The sequence below is a fragment of the Lepidothrix coronata genome, unplaced genomic scaffold, assembly GCF_001604755.1.
Source record: "Lepidothrix coronata isolate B3197 unplaced genomic scaffold, Lepidothrix_coronata-1.0 Scaffold47, whole genome shotgun sequence".
Taxonomy (NCBI): domain Eukaryota; kingdom Metazoa; phylum Chordata; class Aves; order Passeriformes; family Pipridae; genus Lepidothrix; species Lepidothrix coronata.
Genome location: NW_016690227.1, coordinates 4050701 through 4074803, shown reverse-complemented (window position 1 = coordinate 4074803; position 24103 = coordinate 4050701). Strand labels below are relative to the sequence as shown.

General features: G+C 39.3%; 1 protein-coding gene across 2 annotated transcripts in view; it reads right to left on the bottom strand.

The window, feature by feature from the left end:
• The window catches only part of RPRD1A (regulation of nuclear pre-mRNA domain containing 1A), a 44520-nt gene extending 21312 nt beyond the window's left edge, over window positions 1-23208 (bottom strand). The window contains exons 1-7 of one of the 2 annotated variants that reach the window (XM_017814914.1): window positions 22883-23208; window positions 12090-12219; window positions 11271-11377; window positions 11098-11192; window positions 10105-10231; window positions 9831-10006; window positions 6859-6947 (exon numbers count right to left, since the gene is read on the bottom strand). In XM_017814914.1, coding sequence (XP_017670403.1) covers window positions 6891-6947; window positions 9831-10006; window positions 10105-10231; window positions 11098-11192; window positions 11271-11377; window positions 12090-12219; window positions 22883-23033 — 843 coding nt within the window. In that variant the 5' untranslated portion in view covers window positions 23034-23208 and the 3' untranslated portion in view covers window positions 6859-6890. Of the gene's footprint in view, window positions 1-6858; window positions 6948-9830; window positions 10007-10104; window positions 10232-11097; window positions 11193-11270; window positions 11378-12089; window positions 12220-22882 lie in introns of those variants that run through there. The other variant, XM_017814913.1, reaches the window with a different exon arrangement.
• Between the last annotated feature and the right edge of the window lie 895 nt (window positions 23209-24103).

Below are 24103 nucleotides of genomic sequence, written 5' to 3'. Positions count from 1 at the left end.
ATTTTACACCCGCAGTAGTACATTTATTCAAGATGAGGCACCACAGTGGTACAAGAGTGTTCCATAAGTAATGATGCTATTTGACTCCTCTAAACCAAGAGCCAAATGTCCTAACTGCATCCCAGTTAGCCTAATTCTCCATCCCAGAGTAACTCCCACTCAGTCTGCCCCCTCCAACTCTCCCCTTTCCATCTCAATATCCCTTGACCTCTTCTACATCGCCCAACTATTGTCGCGGCAAAGAGCAGTGGAGGTTACGGCTCAGGATAGCAGACTCAGGGGAGAAGAGCTGCTGAAGCATTCCTTTATGCTATTTACGCATTCACGGAAGTAATTTCATCAAACTTTCAAGAACAACTGTTTCTCTGTCAAATGAAAGAACTGATACAACTGGCAGCATAACTGCAACAGTCAAGTATCACAGGAAATTGGACAGTACCTGTAAGCCTTATATAAGAGCAATTCACTCCCCTCTTCTGCCAATCGCTGCCAGTACTACCTAAGAAATATCAGAAAAATGTTTTACACTCTCTAATCTGATAAAAAGTCAACTTAATGCACTTTTTATCTCAGAGATACATCTTCACACTATATAAATAAAAGTAAAAATTCCAAGACAACATAGAGCTCATTTACAGGATTTATACATCATCCTGTGTTGTTTCCCAGCATTCTGTTTCTCCTTATTTCCTTCAATTTTAGTCCATAGCATTCCAGACTTTGGCAGTGGAAAAACTTCACCAACTCCAAACTAGAACAACAGAATATTCTTTTACTTTTGGCAGAACTGAAAAACACTACAACTGCTTCAGCCTGAATGCAGAAGTAAATGTACTCTGGCTGTTTCTTTGGTTTAGAATAAAACTCTAAGGCAAGTGTAAGGACCACTTTACACATTTATCAGCACAGCCCAGCTAAGAATTATGTTCCCTTACAGTTTTCATCTCTTCTCAGCTGGGGCTTTTGACCTACTGCTCCATGAAGTGGACTACTATTCTTTAAGCTTTTCAGGAATGACGAGTAGCTGATTAAAAAAAAAAACAACGGGCTGGATTTTATTTTTTGAAGACAACTCCCCAGGTTTACTATGCTGACTAAGACATTGGTTTAACTGTGATGCTTTTGATCTGTAAAATTCAGTTTCACTGAGTCCTACTGAAGAGTATTTCTGCCCTCTACGTTCATAGCCTTAGCTGAAGAGATGGAATTTGTCTGCAATAGTCACAATAAACCCTGTGACTAGTTCAGGAGGACCATTACATAAGATCATAATGAATTTAAATTATGAAAACAGAATTGCTTGGGTGCTTGATTAAAGAACTCAACTATGAACTCCTTCATTTTCACTGACATGAACTCAAATCATTTTGACAACAAAATTTCTAACACTAAAAATTATTCTTATGTCATGTAAGATTCATATGAATTCTTGAGTGTTCTTATTTCTTATTTTCTTATATTTTATTCGAAGTTGATGGACTCAGTAATAGGCAAATTTCAATTCAAGCTCTGGATTTAAAAAAAAAAAAAAATAAAAACAAGAAACCCCACCAAATAAACAAACAGAACCACGTGGAAAGTGCACTATCCTTACATACTACAAAATGCTAACATATTCCAAAACAGGAATATTTCACCCATAACACATTTTTTTCTAAATGCAGAGAGGTTTTTTTTCATATCACCTATACTTACTAATTAGTTTGTATCAGTTTTTTTACTTTCCCCTATGCTGACACTGAAACACAACTAATAACAATATGTAATTTATTATTTCATTAACAAGATCTGAAAATACTTGCCACCTCAAATGATTCCTTAAGCTGATGAATTATTTTCCTAGGTAGATATGAGGACAGAGGTAAATACAAGCACTCTGCTCAAGATCTACAGTAAGCACACTAGATGCACGTTTTCTTCAAATGCCATCTCACAAACAGCTAGTTGCTGTCCACCTGAACACTGTTTCCTTCTATCCACAAAAGCATGAGTGTTTTTATGTTCTACATAAGATTTCACATAAATCACTTGTTCTGTATAACACTACAGTAGTTTTAAGTGAAAACATCAGAAGTCTGTCAGTGAGACAGAATGAAATTTGCTTTGTGTTGTTTCATTATGGCTGAGAGAAAAAGCAAGCTGATGTTCTAGTCATTTCTCTTCTTTCTGCTGCCGGAAATTCCTGGAAGCAATTTTCATCAGCTCTTCCAACCTACCAGGCAAATCATTATCAGAAACGCAGCAAAAAAATCTAAGTACTTGTAGAGGGCATAGTAAAGTGCAACTTGAGCATGCTTCATATAGAAGCTCGTTAAACAAAAAAAAAAACATATTAAAGTTTCTAGATCTTAATGATGGCAGAAAAAATTTCCAATTGTAACTTTTGAGTATCAGCCTAACAGCACAGGCCTTAATTAGGACACTATTTAAAGAGAACATTAAGTTCTCTTTTGAGTCACAGCTTTTGAGTCAGACACACTTATCTTCAAATACACATAGGCTTATTTTCCCATTAAATGAAACTATCAGGAGACATTAGCTAAAGCAACAGATTTTCACTCAGTTTGTTTACACAAGTCATCTCCAATTGTGGAGCAGAGATTTCCAATATATTCCCTTCCCTCTTCCTTTCCATCCATAACATTCTTTTTTGAAACTAGACTACAGATATTTCCTTTGTAACTCCTGAGAGAGAAAGCCCAGTGTTTAGTCTGTGTAGTTACTACATTTCACCCCAGTGTGGTCTTATATTCCTATCTAGAGTTCACAGCCGCTTTAACAAATAATTCCAAAAGCAAGTTTCTAGCTGTGGGAGGGATACAGGCAGGGTTTACAGTTCTGCTAACTTCGTATTCACAACACAGATGAAAAAAAATTATTACAATTTAGTAAGTCTAGCAAAAGTTGTAAACAGTAACAGTATTACAGCAGGAAATTAAGGCTTGCAGAAAAGGTGTAGTCTTAACTTGAAAGACCTCACTGCTACTACCAACACAAACAGGCACTATGGTTTCAGTATTTCTTATATCCATTTCTTACATCCAGGTTTTCTTTTTCTTCCAGCAAACTGATCAGAGCAAAGGAAACATCTGCTGCAGGAAGCACCACACAGTCACTTGCCAACCTATAGCTGTTCTTCAAAAAATTTAGGAAGTTCTAGACATAACACTGATTATTTCCTTTTCAATTTCCCAACATCTCAGATGTTTGCACAAGGTTTTACATACCTGCAAAACTTGTTCTTCTGAGGGTGACACAAACAGATCCATTCATTTTGGTTAACAGTATGAAGTTTTTGGCTGGCAATAGCCAGGAGCATTCTGTCTAAAAGCCTAGCAAACAACACCAAGTCCTGCTTAGGTAAGACCAGTATCTTCTCTCTGTATTTTTATAATGAGGAATTCAAAAGGTACCTCAAGGGTATTAAAGTACCTGGTACCTTGTGGTATCTTGTACTTTTTTTCCCCTTTCAAATAAAAAGTAATGGGTAAGCTGCAGAGTGAAAATTAAAAAACCCCATCCTTCACAAATAATAAGGGTGAAATTGTTAAAAAAAAAAAAAGTTGTAACATTTTTATTACCATTTTTTAAAACCAGAGCATGTTCAAGGTGACAAGCAATGTTTAAAATGTGATGAACTGAAGCAAATACTATCCTTACTTTACAAGGATAAGCAAAGTACAACCTACAACCTGCCTGATCTTTTAGTAAAGTCAGGATTTATATTCAAATATCTGGCAAGTCAATTTAAAATGTGGAAGTCTTCAAGTGTTTCTGCTGTTCTGAATTGATCTGTGATATCTAATACTCTTTCAGGTACTGAAAACTGAGTAACTATGCACCATGGTATCTGAGCCTGCAACTGTTAAGTCACTATATGAAAAAGGTCTATTTATTACTCAAGTACAGACAGGTTATAAGCTTGCTATGAGAAATGGGTCAAATAAGCATTATGCTCATAAAATGCGTACAACACAGTGCAATAAAATGCACTGATCACTTGGCTTTGCTTTGCTGTGTTTGACCTCCAGGCTGCTGTTCTCCACTCTAGTCCTGCAAATTACTGCTACAAAACTCTACAACTGTATCTCCTGCCACTGAAAAAAGTGCTCATGGAAACAGAGCAACCACATTTAAAAGATACACTATCTACCTGTAGAAATGCTTTGCAAGCCTACTTCTATTGCAGAAAAGAGACCCAACCCAGGTCTTATTTTAAATATTCCATTTCGTACAGGGTAGGATGGGGAGAGCTAGGATGAAGAGAATTCATCGATTAGAGATCCTTAGCCTATATTTCCTTCCTGATTGTTAAGAGCTACATACATTTCTCTGAAAAACAATACAAGTTACTTGAAACTGGGCCATAACAGAAAGAAAGTACTTATGGTGAAGGTCTCCTCCCTTTATTATAAAAAGGTCTACAGTCACGTTCCCCTTAGCACAAGAATATCTGAATTGACTCAAACACCTCTTTCTGTATAAGTCATAATCCACAAACTGGAAGCACTGCCAACTCAGCTTCAATTTTTGAAGCTGCAATCCTGAACAGAAATTAATGATTCATGTCAAGAGATCACACAACATGTTGTTTGGTAGCACTATTTCCGTTGCCAAGCATGTATCAGAAGATCTTAAATATTCAGAAGTCCTCATGAGTATAGATGAACCTTACTGCCCAATTCCTGCTACCTCCGAGCTACCAGTTCTGTAATGGTTGCATTGTTGGCAGCTCAGCTTTAACTCCAGATTAACCTGAGTTACTGTGCTGCTGCCACATTTATGGAGTTGGAGATCACCTACAATACTGCAAACTCTATCCCCTAACAAAGGGCAGTGTAGGACTCATGCTACAAATCAATTTTTGACTTCAACCAAAGCTCAGCAGAACACTTTAGCTGCTCAGTTGCAAGGTTATGAAGAAATGAATTATTTGCAGTGGACTTGAAAAGTAGGAAGCATGATGGAATATATTACCCTAAGTAATCTGTCACTGAACAAAAAGAGCTGATTTACAAAGGTTCTAGTGAAGTACAAGCGGTAAAAAGAAAAAAAAAATAGCAAGGAAAGCACTACACCCTGTGATTACATTAAGGCCATGCTGGAGGGCAACAGCAGACAATAGTACCAATCCAGTCTTGTATTGTGAAACAAAACCTAAGGACAAGAGGCCTGTTATACCATTGCCATCCCTGAACTGTTTACTTAACATTTTTGCCTACACTTGGAACCATTAATTGTGAACCGATCATGAAAAAAAAAAAAAAAAAAGGCCTTTGAGTCCAGAGCTACAGACAAGGGTGAATAACTTTTTGCTGTTTACCTTTAAAAATCCATGACAAAACCTTCAGGAAGACAAGTCAAACTATACTGAGCCATAAAGCTCAATCATATAATAGAAGTGTACTGAACATATAGTGTTCTCTCAACATGCCAAGAAACCACACTTATAACCAGATGTGTGAGTGTAAGAATATGAATATTGTCTATACAGCTGTAGAAAATCAGGAATGCAAGACAGTGACATCATCAATAAAAGTGTCTTAATTAAATGCAAGCTGCTAAAACACAGTAGTGTTTCACTTCCCAGAGTAGTATTTCCTTCATAAAAATGTGGATCTAGTGACAACATATTCCCCAATTTTAAGTGGTAAGTTGACAGAAACAGTATGTGAGAAACTGGGTCATCCAGTATACGCTAAGTGTAGCAATGCTTTATTTTTCCGTAATGTCAAAATGAATGTGAGAGGCTGTCTTGTTTTTCTAGAAAAAGGTTGCATGATCCCCTACTCACACTTGTTAATAAGTCATGTAAGATTTCAGACTATCTGATCCTTTATTTGAAATGTAGTAAGAGACTATTTACCCTGTAATCAACCTGTGGAAGAGGCAAAAGCAAAGCAACATGAGAGAACAGTAAATCAAATACTTCTCTCATTCATTTCATTTTTAAGGTCATATTAACCTCAGAATGTTTACAGGACAGTCTTATCAAAAGGACATGAACACACCTGGGTATCAATTTATGTATACCCAATTATCTGTTCCTGTATAACATAAAAAGCTCTTTTTATCAGCCTTCAGTGAGACCAAGAGACCAACCAACAATTCTGTTCAAAAAGTAGGGGATGGGCAGGGAGTTAGGACGGGTATACAAAAAGGAAGCAAAGTGGGAACAGTCAACCCAACGAGCAGAAAACTTGAAATGGTATTAGCACTCAAAGTTTTCATAAAGAAATGGTTCCATAAAATTATTTCTGCAAAAATTTCCATTTTCTCTAATCTAGCTAGAAATCCTAGACAGAGCTACAGTACTCTGAACCTTAAATATTTATACTAATCTAAAACTTACAAAAGTGAAGAGAAAATACTCTTTAGGATGATCTGAAATTTGAGGGGGGTTCCAAAAGGGCATAAGTGCAATTATAAAACACACATTCTCTGCTACCTAATAAAGTTTTTTATTGTGCTTGTGAAGGACAAGCCCTACATTCATCACTTCTCATTTCTGATCATGTAAACCCAATAGCTAGAGTGTAAGTGAAAGTCTGAAAAAGTCTTGTTTTCACAGTTCTCTCCTTTTGGTAATGGCAGCTTCAATGCAAGTGACCCCCAAACTTCTCCATTGCAAATTTCGAATGATTTTATCAAAAGGACCTGGGAGTTTTAAGAACAATCACGTGAAAGATTTAGTCTTCAAGAAAAAGAATTGACACTGGATAAATATTTATCCATCTCAGGCATAAACTCAGTAATGTTTGTGAGAATATAGATGAAAATAGCAGAGGTTTGCTATGAGTAGTTACAGAAATCCTCCTCTTCAAGTTTTCAAAAACAACAGACAATACAAGATTTTGATTCTTAAATTTATTTTTAGCAGGATGTGTGTACTAATGGATGGTGACATCATTAGAAGATAGGTCCATGTCCACCACCTGCAACAGAAGCTAGAAAGACGTTAAAGAAAACAATTTAAGAGTTAAAAATGACACTACTTACCCCAAACATACTTAGGAAAGTCACCTACTAAGCAATACTGTTAGCTTTTGAAGCAGACATGGTATTATTTATTTGTTACCAAAATCTCCTTTCAAGATTTAATGCATACATTACCTTTATTTTTATGTGAATCATGCGCTTCTGTTTCAGAAATAACAATTAGAGAAACTCTCATTCTTAAAAAAACTACTCATAGAAAGATTGGTTATTCAAAATTACTTACCTGTAAATTGTCTTTAGAAGATAAAAGATCTGCAAATTTAGGTCTAATGGTCCCATCTAAAGTTGAAAGCTAATGAGAATTCTCTGGAAATTCAAATTCTATCGCTGTTAAACCAGGTCGACAGCAAGTAACATTTCTAGATTCAACCAAGAATACATCCACTTGTTTCTTGCCATACCTGGGTGTTTAACAAATCAATAAGCTAGGCTCTCAGCATTATACTCACAGATTGGTGATACTAATTCAGGAAGAAATGAAGACTTGATATGTTATGACCCAGAGACCATGTTATACTAAGAAAAATGTCAATAGTCAGAAGTCTAACAAAAGAAATAATCTTGTCTAGAACAAATTAATTTCATCAGAAATCACACTTGAGCAGCGAAACCTAGGAACACAGTTCAGGGAAATACATTCTCAAAGAATTAGGTGACAGGCCCCTTTCCCAGTGCTATTTCAGATGTGAAGCCAAGAAGCAAGGCTCAATTTAAGGTATGGAATTTCCCAAGACAGTAAAGACAGAGTCCTTGCTTCATCTCCAATCTCCATTTCTTAGGAACTAAAAACAAAACACAGGAGCTAAGTCAGGAGGCTCTGCAGACAGTATCATGAAAACATCCTGATCTTAACATTTCAAAACACCAAAATGTTTATCAGCCTCCACTTCTCAAACCAAAAAGCACTAATGGTAGTGAGCATGAGGTCACTTCATTTATCTTAACACTAGCTTAGAAACTTCATTGTAAGGTCGTTGTTCTTAACGATCTCTTGGCTCATCAGCCTTTATTAGTAACCTGGGTTGACACCATCTCCGCTCACAGTTCTTTATTAGTAATTCACATGTATACCACACTGATCAGCCTAAAAACATTCTTACAGTATCCTTCAACATCCCAGGACTTCATCTGTTTAAAACAGACTGCTACAGCTACTGAAGAATGTCTCCCGCTTTTTAAAGAAAGACCTCGAACTAGTCCAAAAAAGGAACTGTGCTGTATTAGAATGCAATTCTTTAGCAGTTTAAATAATTCAGCCAAGAAACCTGGTTTTAAGGATTATGACAGCCCAGTAATACGCAACTCCTGTCTCTTACAATTATGAATTCTCTGATCTAGTAATACTGGGAAATTAAACTGGTTTATATTTGATGAAAACAATGAACAAGGGCAGAATCTGCTCACAGCTGCACTACCATTTGTGATTTCTTTTTAATTGAGCTCTCTTGTTTTCACAGAATTATAAATCTGTCTGAAACACCAAGTCACTGCCTTTTGAGCAACTATCCCAGTGGTCTACTATACCTAAACAGGGAATAATTGCTGGTACTGAGCTACAAAAACAAGTCAGTGTCTCTAGACAACCAGTCCTTCACTGAAATTGGGTATTTGTCCTTCAAACCCACTACACACAGTCAGAGGGGAGGTAGGGCATGTGATGAAAAGCTTAAGGCTTCCTGTTCTTTAATCTTCCAGGTTCCATTATCCAGTTGGGTCAGTTGCTATTGCAATCAGAACTACTGTGATACCACCTATCTTACATGAAGTTGGTTGATATTCTTCCCACAGGATAAACACACACAGTAAAGTTGACAGGAAGAACCTTCATCAATTGCTTTTCTGTGAGGCATAGAGGAAAGTAAGTAAGTCAGGAAATAAGAGTGGGAATGATACAACTGATCTGAATGATGACTTCAAATACATTGTGAACGGTATTTTCCTGAACAAAGGCAATACAAAATCTGAACTCAAGTTATAAAAAGGTAAAAAAACCCCATTAAGCAAAGAAAATGTTCCTGACAGGCCTGTATGATGAAACCTCAAGAGTAATTAATTTGGGCACCATGTATGCTTATGCTACAGTTACAGGGCACTGCAATTGTTTGGATATCTCCTCTTGAAAAATGATACAGCTTCAGTTCTATTACTGTAGTACTCAAGTTAGCCCTGGTAAGCAATTGACATAAAATTATGGACATATTCTAAATATGTGGGATGTTCAACAGGAGGCTTTACAGTATTACATGGTAGGAAAGGAAAACAGATGACTGGGAATAGCAAAGAATAGAATAACTTAGGGGATCATGTTCATAATGAGCTGCTGACTCTGCATCCTTCTTTTATTATGATCTGTCTGGTCCTAATGGTGCTAGTGCTGCTAACCAGCTGTATTAGAGGCTGTAGAGGCTAAATCTACATTTTACTAGGTTTAATGGATGCTTGAGTCTGGTTAAAAAGTTGTGCTGAAACCAATGATTAAATTCTTATCCTTTAGCAAATACATAACTAAGACTTACAACAATGAATGAAAGGAGCATGAAAAAAAATTGTGAGAAATTACGTTTGTAACACTCAGGGTAAGAGTTTTTATCTGCACTACTAAAACTAAGTCTGTACATATAACAAAGACTGAATAGCTAAAAAACCAAAGAGCTGGTTTAACAGGTTATGAACACTGGAATCAAACAAAATGTTAATAATGTGCTGGAAGCAAAGATGTAAGAGTGGCAATTAAATATTTATCTTTGGAGATAACAGTTTTTTAGGCCAACTAAAAACATTTGCAAGAACAAGCTTTAGTGAAGAATGGACTAAAACAAAACATTACGCACTTCCAGCTTATGTTCTTTCTCTGCAAGGAATTCTTTTTGACATCGGAGAAAGTCTGATAACATTCGAGTCAGCTGTTTTCTATCATCTATTTCAGCTGCCAACCTGCCATTGTAATCCGCCAGCAACATACAAGCATCATCTACCATTTTGGAAAGTTGCTCTCCAGATTCCTTATCTAAAAAGCAAGCAGAGAAAAACAAGTAAAGCGTGATTTCATCACACATCGTTAGGTTCTCAGAACAGCATCTTGGTTACTGGGTCCCCAAGCCTCACCTGTTATTCTGTCTAACAGGGACACATCTTGGACCTCTATAGGCAGCGAGGCTATTCTCTGATGAACTGCTGCATCCCCAGAGGCAGCATTTTCTAGTTCTTGTAATGCTCTAATGAGATCTGTGGTCTGAAAAAAGCATGCAAGATGGAGAACTACTTTAAGTAAACGGATCCTAGAACAAAACAGTGTCTTACAATAAGCTTTGGAATTGATTTGATGGCAATTTCAACAGCATTTGCAGCATCAGCTTTTAGATGGAAAACAAAACCAAACCTTTCATTCTCAGGACAATATTGCAGCGTTCCCAGTTTTAAAGGTCACCTTCCTCCAACAGATTTTTTTCATTTAAATTCTCGGTATATAAGGACTATTTATACATCTTTTTTTTTTGACAGTGAATATTTTACAATACCTTTCATTTTACTATAGATTTTTAACATTATCTTTCGTGTCATTTTGCTTCACTATTGCATCAGACTAGATCAGTGTGCTTCTTTTGAAAGTAGAGCTCATGTGATTATTTGAGGACAGTCATTCCTGACCATAACAAAAAGCCTTTTGAGATAGGGCAATACCATAATAAAAAACCCGCACGAATTAGGAAAGCTATAACAGTGCAAGGTAGACAATTTTTCCCAACCATCATGATTGCAACTCTGAGAAATATTTTACTGATAAATCCATAACAATCTTACTCTAACACATGGGTTACTCATTACTACCCTGGAAACTGAATGAGAACCCAAAACACTGTAGAAACTACTGCTGAAATCCTGATGTGAGCAAAGCTGGACATACAGTTAATACATTCAGGTTTAGTGTCAAATGACTAAAGTTACAACATACATGTAACCTGAAATACTGTGAAAAGTTTTTGTACAGAAACAGTACCTCATTAAAAAGAAAAACAGAGATCATTCAGAAACCGGAGTAACTGAAAAATTCTGCATGAAATAATTTGTAAATACAGAATTTTATAAATATGTTTTTACCTGAGGAGGGTCAGTGGGAGAACTTCGAGGTGAACAGTTATTTTCATCAACTTTTATCTGTTCATACGTGCGCTTCCTCCCCTTTCTGTCTCCATCTAAATGAAAACAGAGCAGTCAGGGAAATAGTATTTCAAAGAAGAGACTGAACCTTGATATACACACAAAATACTTACACAAAGCTTGCCTAAGTTGTTCTAATACATCATTTTCATAAACAGACCTTTCTTCCCAGATAGACAGCACTCGGCCAAGGTGTTTCTTACAACTCTCATCAGACTCACTGTTACAGGGGAAAAAAGCAATTATCAGCACTAGGTAGAAGTACAGTGCTGCTATATTATTATTTTTCACAGAAGAACCTTCACATACCTTAGCAATATCCAAGCATCAGAAGTCAAATAATCTCAGAAAATAACAAAATCACATTTTAAAGAAAGAAAAGCAAATGCCAGTTCATGGTGTCTTAGCAAGCACATAAATAAAAAAGGGCCAATGCCCAACTCTGTTTTCTTGCTCAACCCATAAATCTGTAGGTCTGTAACCCTAGTATGCAAACACTGCAAATAGGTTTGTGTTGCTTCGACAGCTGTGTATCATTGTGAAAATAATCCTGTATCAAGACTCTAGCTTCCTCATGCGATGAGATTAATGGCTGCTGGGGAAAAACAAATCATGAAACACCAGCAATGAAAAATATCAAACTGTTGCAGCACATACACACAGACTGAAAGCAAGTCTTAGTTTCAGGAATAGCTGACAGCTTTCCAAAGCAGAATGGACTGAATGCTGACGAATTTACTATGAAACTTCATCCAACAGCATTAAGACTCTCCAAGATCAAAAGAACACTGAATAAATTAAATTAACAAGACCTCAAGTAGAGAAATAGCACACAAAGACTAGCTGGGCCAGAAGAGACCAACTGAGGACTTCTCTAAATCCCCCTCAAACACAGTATGAAGAAGGACACTGCACATACAAGTTTACCGTACCTTGAAACATGCTTAAAAGCCTCCACTATTACTGGAGCAAAGTCTTTTGTAAATTCTGGTCCTTTTCTTTTGCTGTTCTGTATGACATCATTGGCCAAGTACAGGAATGTCAGCTTCCTATTTGGTTTTGCTAATAAAAAGAATAATAAAGAATAATTAGAAATTTTATTTCCTTTAACTAATACCTATTTATCCACATTTATACCAAATGCAAACACCCACCTCCGGACCTCCCCCACTCTGAAATAAAAGATGTTTTTTTCTGTTTTCATTACTGCTTACAACCATTTCACATTTACAGCATTTTCATGTGAAAAGACTCCAGTCACCCATTGGGTTTTCTCTCTCTTCTGCTCTCTTTGTACAAATTCCTCTTCCTTCATAGTATGAAAACTTCCCTTTAGCATCATCTTTGGAATATCTGGGGTTTTTCCTGTTTGTTTTCAAAGTGTCCTTCAGACCCCAACTATTCTCAGGTGTTTTCCTGAGTCTTATGAGATTTGTCTGTTAGGTAGCCCTCATGGATTTCTTCAGCTTTCCTTTGAGCCTGCATAAATTTCTTACACTCATGAAGTCCTCTCACAAGTCACTTCACAGATCCACAGTCATTCATTCCTGTGAAGAACCTCCTCCTTTGCAGTCTGAATTTCATCAGTCTTACATAGCCACTTCTCATTCTTGCATTTGAGCAAACTGAACAGTCAACCCCTAGTCAGTCTCCTTATTATCACTGTGATACTTTCCACCCTCATCTCCTAATTGTTAAAATACTCACATGCTGGTAGCTGTAACATCAAGAAAACATTCAAAAACCACTTTCAGGCTCCTTGGTGTATCCCTTCTCCAAGCATCTTAAGTATTCTACCTCCTCTCCATTAATGTGCAATAGATTACAAGCTTGCAATTTACAAGTTGCTTTTGAAAATCTATTCCATGTTTTTTAAGTGTTCCTACCTGGGTGTTTTCATTTACAATCATACTTCATCTAATCTTCAGTAGTCTACAAGTCTATAACTCTTATTGTAACACTTCTATCCTTGGTTATCACCAGAATATCATTACCACTACATAGTCTCAGTATGTACACTTTGATTTTAAAAAGAGGTTTCTTTTGAAAGACGAGGTTTTTCTGCCCTCTCAACTGTAGTAAAGCCAGTCTAGGATTTCCTATAATTCATGCTTAGTCCACAATATGATTTGATTTTGTTAATTTCTATTCCAACCTCTCAAAAATGCAGAACCATGACCCTCACATACAAAGAGAAAATTCATTGTTGATATGCTTTCACTCCAGGGAAATGCTTTTGAGAATAAATTTTGCACTACGGAAAGACTCTTCTGAGGGATTTCTCCTTGAAGTACTGAATTTTTCCCATCCTCTTGGACAGACATATCTAACAAGTTGAGAGTTCTGGACTAAGTGGGGGGAAAAAACCACCTCTGTTAAATGTAAAAACACACCTATCTCTTACAATCAAGGCAAACTAAAGAGTGGCAAAAAAAAAGAATTAGCTTGGAAGTGCTGGACACAAGGTGGATCTATTAAAAGTCTACTCCAAACACTGAAGTCACTATAGGAAATAAATTTGTGACAAAATCTGGTTAATCTAAAATGTAGATTTTCTAGACTTATGCTACTCAATTTCCATATTAAAACCTGATTGATGATACAACAACACATGTCCTACCTAGGTTTCAGGTAAATCAAAGTTCTGACACATAGAAAGCTTTGAATTATTCAAAGAGAGAATCTTAGAAAACATATATTGTCTCACAGGCATACCAAAAAGTAACGAGCACTTACCAAAGATGGCCCTGCACTCCTCCCCATTTCTTAAATAAGCCCAGAATTATGACTCAAAATCTAATGAAGCAGGCGACTCCCCATACTATATCCTCTGGAACTGCAAAACAGGTCCTTGTTCATCCATTTTACAGAAAAAAAGTCATGTTTCAATGCCCAGTGATGTAACCAATTTGTGACAAATCTTATCTTTCCAACATAAGCCAAATCAATTGGGCTGGCAAAGACAGGAGGTGCATGCACAGTGCCACGAAGTCAGGTAGTGCTGATTCTCACAAAACCTAGACTTGATCTATTCACTGCAGTAAAGACATCCATGTACCAGGTTTGGAAAAGCCTTTGAAAACCCAGAAACTCACTTTCAGGCTTATTTCACCTAGTAGTACCTTTTCAGCTTGCTATTACAATTCAACATAAACAAAGCTGTATATAATGAACAAAAATCCTAAACCCACTATTAAGCTAACTGTGGCTTTGGTTAAAAGTTCAATCAATACTGTACCCTTATGTTCACAAAGACAATTGTGAAATAAAATTGAATCCCTCTTGCTGTAAGAATGTGGTACACAAAATTCCAATGCTGAAAATTATGCCTAGTCTTGAGAATGGTTTCCTTTCATTTCACAAATCTTCAAGACTTACATACTGATCTACTAGCAACCTGCCTTACCCACGAGACTAAAGTACAATGTAACCTCTGGCAACTGAAGCTGACAAGCATTCTACTATGACTGTAAATTAACTATTGAAGTCTGAAATACAAAACTGAATTCAGGACCATATAGATCTGTTCTGGAAAAAAAATATGTTAAAAGCATCTCTCTTCACTTGTAGTGACACGAACTTTGCAGTCCAGGGCTTTGATAAATCTCAGAACAACAAAATGGATCAAATGGATTATTTTAAGTGTCCTCAACACGTGGCAAGGCTATTAGCAAAAGCATTCCTACTGTGAGAAGAAAATGAAGGGAAAAAAACATAAGAACTTAGGTTGAAGAAGGATCTGTAAGGCACATGCTGCCAGAGTGTACAGTGTTTTAAGTAGCCAGCCCACAGTACCTCTGGTACCCTAACAGTATAGTGAGCTAACACAAAACTTCTAAGAAATCATCCACATTGGACTGAGTCATCTTTTCAGAAGATTTGTGCAGCGTTCACATAACTCCTCTGCTTGTTTCAGTTAGATTTACCATTTAGCCACCAAAGTAGCTCCCTGAAGCACTGTATTCTGAAATATTTTAACATGTCAACAGTGCTGGTTGGTGTAAGACCATATTAAGCATATTATTCTGATTATAAAGCATCCACAATGACACTAAGTGGGATCTGCATCTTGCAAATGAAACTATGTCTGTCCGAAAAATGTACCTGATATGTTTAAATGCCAATGAATATCCCTCAGATATTAATGATATTTCACCTACACTTGGCATACTGAGGTATCTAAGTGGAAACTACATTATTAAGTCTTAGTTTTTGGCAAGCCACGCTTCTTAGGAAAGCATACCTGGTACGCCTGGTTCTTTGCCAGTTCAATATAGATGCCCTGACATTACATGCTTTAGTCCATAACACTTAGAGAGCTCTTAACACTGATAAGACACCATTTTAGTGCAAAAAACTAGTATTTTACCTTGAAAGGCAATAAGATGGTCATTTTCACTGAGGTTTAGCTCTGGCAATCAAAGGCACCATAATCACCTATATTTGTCTTCTCCAGGTTTACCTCCTGATTTTGAAATTGAGCTCTCATGAAGATTGCTAGTAACATGTCCATTAGTTTCATGCTGTTCTACACCTCTTCCCTAGAGCCAAGAGATATTTGCCATCTTAGATATAACTACAGAAAAACACCCAAGCATAAGAGATTTCACTCACATCCCACTTCAACTGTATAGATTGACTGAGCCATCTGAAAATGTTACATCAGGCTTTAAGGTTCCACAGCCCAGCTTTGCTACGTTGACTGACCTTGAAAGAAAATACCATCTAACAAGAGGTTTTGAGATAATAAGCTTCAGTATATTAAAACCCCACAACAGTTATCAGGACTAAACAGTTTATTTAGCACACTAAAGTTATGATACTGTGAGCAGAAAAGGTCTGTGGCAGATTTTGGAACGTTTAGGTTGTCCCCCCAAGTTCCTTAAGATGATCATCTCACTTCATGAGGATCAGCACGGCCAAGTCAGATATGACAACACTCTTTCTGAGCCCTTTTTAATTAAGAATGGAGTGAAACAAGGTTGCGTTCTCGCTCCTACCCTATTCACCATCTTCTTTAGCATGATGCTCCAAAGGGCCACAGCAGACCTCGATGATCAGGACGGTATCTACATACGATACCGTACTGATGGAAGCCTATTCAATCTAAGGCGTCTGAAGGCCCACACCAAGACCTTAAACCATCTTGTCTGGGAGCTGCTTTATGCTGATGACGCCGCCCTTGTGGCCCACACAGAAGCTGCCCTGCAGCGTTTAACATCCTGCTTTGCAGATGCTGCTGAGCTCTTTGGGCTGGAAGTCAGCTTAAAGAAGACTGAGGTCCTCCATCAACCTGCACCTCAGGAAGTCTTCCATCATCCCCATATCACCATTGGCCAATCAGAGCTCAAATCAGTCCAACAGTTTAATTACCTTGGTAGCCTCATCTCCTCAGATGGTAAGATCGATGGAGAGATAGACAACAGGTTAGCTAAGGCATATAGTGCTTTTGGAAAACTCCACAAAAGGGTATGGCGTAATAAACACTTGAAGAAAAGCACCAAGATCAGTGTTTACAAAGCCATAGTGTTGTCTACTCTCCTATATGGTTCCGAAACATGGGTCATCTACCGCCACCACCTGCGTCTCCTAGAACGCTTCCATCAATGCTGCCTCCGCTCAATCTTAAACATCCACTGGTCAGATTATGTGACCAACACATCTGTTCTTGAGCAAGCAGCTGTCACAAGTATTGAGGCCATGTTACTGAGAACACAGCTGCAATGGGCAGGGCACGTCTCGAGGATGAAGGACCACTGCCTCCCTAAGATCCTGCTCTATGGTGAGCTTGCCACTGGCTGCCGCATGAGAGGAGCCCCGAAGAAAAGATACAAGGACTCCCTGAAACAACATCTCAGCCTTGGCCATATTGATCAACACAACTGGTCTACTCTGGCCTCAAATCGGGAGGCCTGGAGACACACCATCTATAACGCAGCTGTCTCCTTCGAGAACACACGCAGGATCACTCTCGAGGTAAAAAGGCAACGCAGAAAGAACCGTGTATTGCAGAATACACCATCCAAGGAGTCTTTCTGCTGTGCCTTTTGCAATCGGATATGTCTGTCACGTATTGGCCTCATAAGCCACCAACGTGCCTGTAGCAAATGTGGATAGAGCCTTCCCAAATCTTCGTTCACGAAGCCTCGCCATGAAAGTTATGTAATATGGATTCAAATAAAGACTTGGCTCAATAGCTTTAGAATTACTTTAGTCTACACACATGCAGGAGAGTGTCATCACTTCTAGAATCTCTAGGACACTTCCTGTCTCACAGCACGTTTCACACCTTTGCAAGAGAAGTTCACAACATATCTGTAAACACTCGACAAGCTTTCAGGCTTTTTATTACACAACCAAACATCTTCAGGTCAAGCAGCACTGAAGCTTGAGGGCAAGATCACTGATTCTTCACACTGAGGAGAGCTAACCTGAGTTTTTATGCAAGCTGATGAAGTGCAGCATTTTTTGTAACATGACTGTAAAAAGCCACTTGAGAGGCTGCCACCAGAAAAGACAATTTAAAGATAACATAATCCATAAAAGGTACACTGTACAGTGAGCACTTAAAATTCATTAACCTTCTTTTAAGAAAAAGTTAAACTAAGTGTTCAACATTGCACAGTCACCTGATTCTCCTGGTGAATTTTACCAAGGTTTGATAACTGCTGTGTTTTCTTTTCAAAGAGGGGAATGGGACTGCCCACTTGGATTGACAGTCCAAGTACTAGGACTTTGAGTTTGGAGGCCAATAACAAAGAGAACACAGCATACAGACACTTCTGGGAAAAAGGCCATCAGCATCAAATTACCAGGGGATGCAGAAAGTTGGTCACAGACCAAGGAAACCATTCCAACATAATTACTCTGCAGAAGCTTCCCCACTGCATTTGGTGTATCTTGAATTACCTGAACACATGAAACAAACCAATTTCTTTCATTGGCTTGCGTGGCTAGTACAATGCCAAGATGGATATGAATTAACGGCAACAACAGTTTCAGGACAAGAAAAAGACGCTACACTTAAGTATTCAGAAGCAGAATGGTGAAAGACAGGCAGGTACAGGTAAAATATGAGGTCTCGAGATACAGCACTAATACATATTTGGAGTACACTATCCAAATATAACTATTTTGAATAGTTATACTCTTATATTGCTACTCTGTTGCTCCTAACCGTAGGCCGTTTTTTAAATCACCTGTGTAGCAAATAGGTTTCTCTAACCTGACTCAATTACTCCAATTCACCTAAAGTTTTGCCTGTTATTTGATGATCTCCAAACCTTTTGACATAGATGAGAAAATTCACTTGGATAAGCAGGAAGGCACCCACAAGCACCTCTGTCTTAAGTATTCTTACTGGTCTCCTCAAGAACACCTACTAACCAACAAAGTCAGGAAGCCACAGTTTTCTTTCTTTTAATTAAAACAGAATCTATTTATTCTCTCACATGGGCCAATGACACTATAGCACCATTAAGTAAAATAACCTCACAATCACCAGTACAGAAAGATCCCTTCTGGCAGAAAAAGCTACACGACATAGTATAGAAAATAATTGCAAATCAGGAACTTATTTCCTGTGATCTACTTCCCATCTGCAAGGCAATATACTGCAATCAGTTTTGGCTGTAGTTGTGCTTCAAAGCAGTTGACTTGAGTATCAGAGTAATTTAAATGCAATACAACTTTCAAATCTGCTTTCAGTGTTGCTAGGCCTTCTCAATTTGCCTACTAAAATCCTCTATTTTCCAAATTTCAGCAGCTGCCACAACAGCCACTAGCTTCAGGAAAACATATTGCATCAATGCCAACAGCTATGCTGAGTGAGGACCCAAACACCAGCATATGTCTCAGTAGCAGAAGTTGCAGACAAACAACTATAAATAAGCAAAGAATAGTAGCTTCTCATACCATTGAATGACTTCAACACCACAAAACCAAAAAAAAAACAAAAAGGCATATTAACTGGAAGAGCAGGTAAACTGTCACAGTCGAGCACTAAAAAATACATCCATCCAGATGTACTCACACAATTGTGGCTGTCTTAGAGCTGCTAACCCAGATAAGCTGTGCAGGGAAGAGTGATCAGTGTGACACGGGTGGGGTGACAGATAACAGCCAAAACAAGAGGGCAAGTGATTAAGGGAGGTGGGGGATGATCAGCATCAGTTTCTGAGGCTGACTAATCAATGAGATGCCATGTCAGGTTCTGAGGAAACAGATACTTGAATCTGAAACTAGGTTTAAAGATACAACAGGACAACGTCCTGTACAGAGCCAAGAGCTGGACTTGATGATCCTTCTGGGTCCCTTCCAACTCAGAATATTTTGTGATTATTAAAATATCATTAGGACATAAATACCTAACAAGTGACAGAGCTGGACCTGGAAAAGCTAACAGAAAATGAGATGACAGGAAAAGATTATTACAGACAACTAATTGGAGCTTAAAATAACAACTCCTATATAACAAACTTTTAGCAAGTTTGGGGTTTGTTTTTCTTTGAAAAAGAATTCATTTTAACCCAGTACTGCAAATTGCACACTGAGCCTCCTGAACAAGCACTTATTGTTCACCCTTGAAGGCTGATGCTTTGAATTACGGAACTGAAATTTTTCATTTCAAAACAAAACATACAAACAAGTAAAAAATCCCTACCGTTTCAGAGAATCCTGAAACCAGGCAGCAAGAGATGCATGCAAGAGAACATACCTGATTTGCAAGTAACAAAAAATAATTCTCAACAGATTCCATCTCAGAAAAGCCTATTCAAAGGTGTTCCTAGGGGTTTTCCCAGCAGCCACTTACTGACTGCAGGTTTACACAACAAATTTTTATGTTATTATACCACTACTCAGTTTAAAAAAAATACCCAGTAAGTTATTCCCTTTATGGATACACAAAATTACATAGTTTAAATGGGCCCACCAGTTGCATTTTGGGAATGACTGATGTATTCACATTACAAGTTAATTAATTAGTACTACTTAACTACTTAACTACTGAAAAAGCTTATGACTACCAAGTAATTAACTATTTAACTTCAAGTGTTACGTTTCACATACATCTGAAATCTAGCCAAAGCAGGATCATTTTCCTCAGTACAAACTTTTCAAGAAAACCTGTACATGAAGGTGTATGGAACCGATGATCTCTAGATATGCCAGAACATGAGACCTGACTAGTATCAATTAAGCCAAGTAAACAGAAGGGCACTAAGACTTTATGTTGTGTAAATTATGTGTGCATTTGAAAAGCTGCCTCTTCACCTCTACTCCAACTATTTTAAAAATAAAAGAATCAGAACCAAACATTTAGGAACAAAAGAGCTCAGATCCTAGCACTCAGTTTTCATGAATCACTAGAGACATGTTCAGAAAGGCTCATGCAAGCTCATCTGACTCAAGTGATGTTTTACCAAAACTGAAAGCATCCAGAAAAAATGTAACATCACGCTATATTGTGTTCAACCTAGTTAGTTATACCATGTTCCATAAGCCCGAAAGGGAGTAAGCTGGAAGGAAGGTCTGGAGATGAGGGTGACAATAGATATACAATGAAAGGAAATAAAATTTAGAAAGGCAAGATTCAATTTTCAGTGCCAGTACACTGCTGGCTAGCAATAGCAGCTGGCAATGCCAGTAATTTTTGTGTACGTATTCTCCAAATAGAGGTAATTTTCCTCTCAAGTAGGAGAGGAATCATGTTCATACAGCTTGGATGGAAGGCAAGTCAGGAGCCTTAAACTTACTCTGTTTACAGCCTCACTGCTAGCATTCTGCTTTGTGGTGTTTATGCACCTCACTTCACCACAGTACACTGGTTTTCCTTCCCATCCTCCACGTGCTGTCCACTTAGATCACTACACCCACCCTGTGGAGATTAGGGGCTATATTGCAATTCTGTGACGCAATTAGCAAAAAGTTAATATTGGGTGAATGCAAGCTAACATTTTTGAAACTCAGGTACTGTTATCAGAGATGAAAAACTAAAATACATCCTTTGTATATTAACTATGTCAGGTTCAAAAGTTGGACAACAGCTTCGACAAACTCAAGACAAAACCAATTATGGCAGCTATGCTCATCCAAAGCTCAAAACAGGCTTAGAAGTGGAAGTCAGAAACTGAAAGCTGAGAAAAAGCAAAGCATTCCTCTGACTTTTTAAGAAGATGGTTATCCTTGCCTCTCAATGCCACCTTCAGACACATAGACCACGTATCAAAGACTTCATTTCTCCAATTAGTCAAACAGCACAACAGGAAAATTAAGGTTAAAGATTGACCATTAACATCTTGCATTATTATGTAGTAGTATTGTGCACATTAATTAAGATGAGCAACCAAACTCTGACTCTATTTCAACTAGTTTAAGATGCCTTTCTAGTATCATACACCACCTCAAACATTCAAGTTGTTTGATTAGAAGGCCTAGAAATGTGAAATGTTTCAGACACAGATGGGAGATCCATTAATTTGCTCCACGAACAAGAAAGCAAGTTTGCAACTACCATATAGTAAAAATGTGTTTATTTCATAAGATGAAATACATCAAGTAAGCCTTTCTTAGGGCAATGGTAAAAAAGAATTCAACTCTTGCCTGAAAGTTCAAAAGATCACACTCCTCACAAAAAGAGTATTTAAAAAAACCCAACACAGTAGCCATGTTACATGAAACTCAGTGGTTCCTCTTTCATAAGTCCTGTCATGGCTTACTGCTATTTTTCCTCTCCACTTGAAAGCCTAGTCTTCTACTTTTTCCATTAAAGATCCACATAATAGCGAAGCTCCAAAGGAAGCTATTGGAAGACAGCCATATTTCCTAGAGCAAAGCAGAGTTCTATCAAGTGAGTTTTAATTTCTTAAATGAATTAATTTAAGATCAAGTTATTTTCCAGTCACATCAAATAAACCTTCACATGCCATTTCTCCCTTTCAGTCCCTGAACCACTATCTATAGCTGCAAGTTCCTTCCTGTTAAAAAGAAAGCCACATAAGCATTTAAGTCTGCACACTTAACATAGCTAAAGAAACATACATTTTTATTATTATTCTAACACTGGTAGTAGCCATCTGGCAAAAACAGGAAGTAAAAACCGCTTCGAACACATTAAATTGCTCTTCCTCCAGAGTATTCCCATCCTCAGCTGCCCTACAAGAACAGTTTCTGGCATGAGTGGACAAGAAATTCAAATAGTATTACAGCTAACAACCATCATCAGAGATGATGAAAGACAATACCTAAAAGGTTCCGCCTTTGGAAGACCTGTAATTACCTGTATTAATAACAAAAACCCCCAAATCCCGTCCCTCCTGTTTCCCACCTTCCTCTCTCCTTTCATAAGAAAAAAAGGGAGGCAAAACACGAGGGGCAGCCTCCTCAGAGGCATCTCGCTGAGGGAGGAAGGGATAATGGGAGGGAAAAGACAGAAGAGAGGGGAGTAGAGGGAAAAAGAGGGAGGAGAAGCACCTCCCAGCCCACGGTCATCAAAAAACCGAGACCTGGGGCTGAACCCTGGCCCCAGTAGCTCCACTCTCCCCAGGCGCTGGGGCCCACCCTCGCCCTCTCCCTGCCATCCACAGGCCGGGCATCCCCGCCGCCATCCCCCTGCTTCCGCCGCCGCACACACCGCAGGGGGGGCCGCCACCTTCGCCTCCTCCTCCTGCCCCGGATCCACCGCCCCCGGGGCGCCCCGGCGGGGCCCACCCGGCCCCGGCCTCACCTTTGCGCAGCTCCCGCTCCCACACGCTGACGATGAGCGCCGAGTGCTTGCGGTGGTGGATGAGCCACAGGCTCAGGGTCTGCACACTCTGCTGCGAGTTGCTCAGCTCCGACAGCTTCCGCTCCAGCGCCGCCTCCGAGAACGCCGACATCGCTGCGCCGCGCTGAGCCCCGCCGCCCCGTCCCGTCCCGGCAGGGCCTCGCTCAGTCCCCGCCTCTCGGGCCCGGCGGGGGAGGAGCCGCCAGGCAATTCCCGGCCCTTTCCGTCCCGCCGGCAGCGCCGGGCGCCAACAAAATGGCGGCGGCCCAGACCCGCGGGGAGCCGCGCGGCCCCGCCCCCCGCCCTCACTTCCGTCGAGCCCGAGCGGGAGGGCGGTGCTGGCGGGGGCGGCCCTGGTTGGGACGGAACGGGAGGGGAGGCGGTGGGATCCGATCCCGTCCTATCCCCGATGCATCCATCTGTACTGTGCCCTGGGAAACAACATAAAGACGCACATGCAAATAAACCCCCCCAAGGCAAACCTTCAAGGCCGATTTCTTTCACAGAGCAGGTTAAGAATGACAAGATGGTTAGGGTTGGAAGGGACCTCTGGAGATCATCCAGGCCAACCCCCCTGCCAAGGCAGGGTCACCCGGAGCAGGTAACACAGAAACGCTTCCTAGTGGATTTAGAATGTCTCCAGAGAGGGAGACTCCACAGCCTCTCCGGGCAGCCTGTTCCAATGTTCAGTCACCTTCACAGTAAAGTTCTTCCTCATATTCAAGTGGAACTATGTGTGAATCAGTTTCTGTCACTTACCTTTTGTCCTATTGCTTGGCACCACTGAGAAGAGCCTGACTGTATCATCTTGACACCATCCCTTCAGATACTTACAGACATTGATGAGGTCCTCTCTCAGTTGTGTCTTTTTGATGCTGAACACACAAAGCTCCCTCAACCTTTCCTCATAAGGGAGGAGCTCCAGTCCCTTAATCATCTTCATAGCCCTCCACTGGACCTGCTCCAGGAGCTCCATATCTCTGTTATCCCGGGGAGCCCAGAACTGGACACAATACTCCAGATGTGGCCTCGCCAGGGCTGAGTAGAGGGGCAGGATCCCCTCCCTCAACCTGCTGGCTCTTACTGATGCACCACAGGATACCACTGGCCGCCTTGGCCCCCAGAGCACACAGCTGGCTCATGGACACCTTGTTGTCCACCAGGACCCCCAGGTCCTTCTCT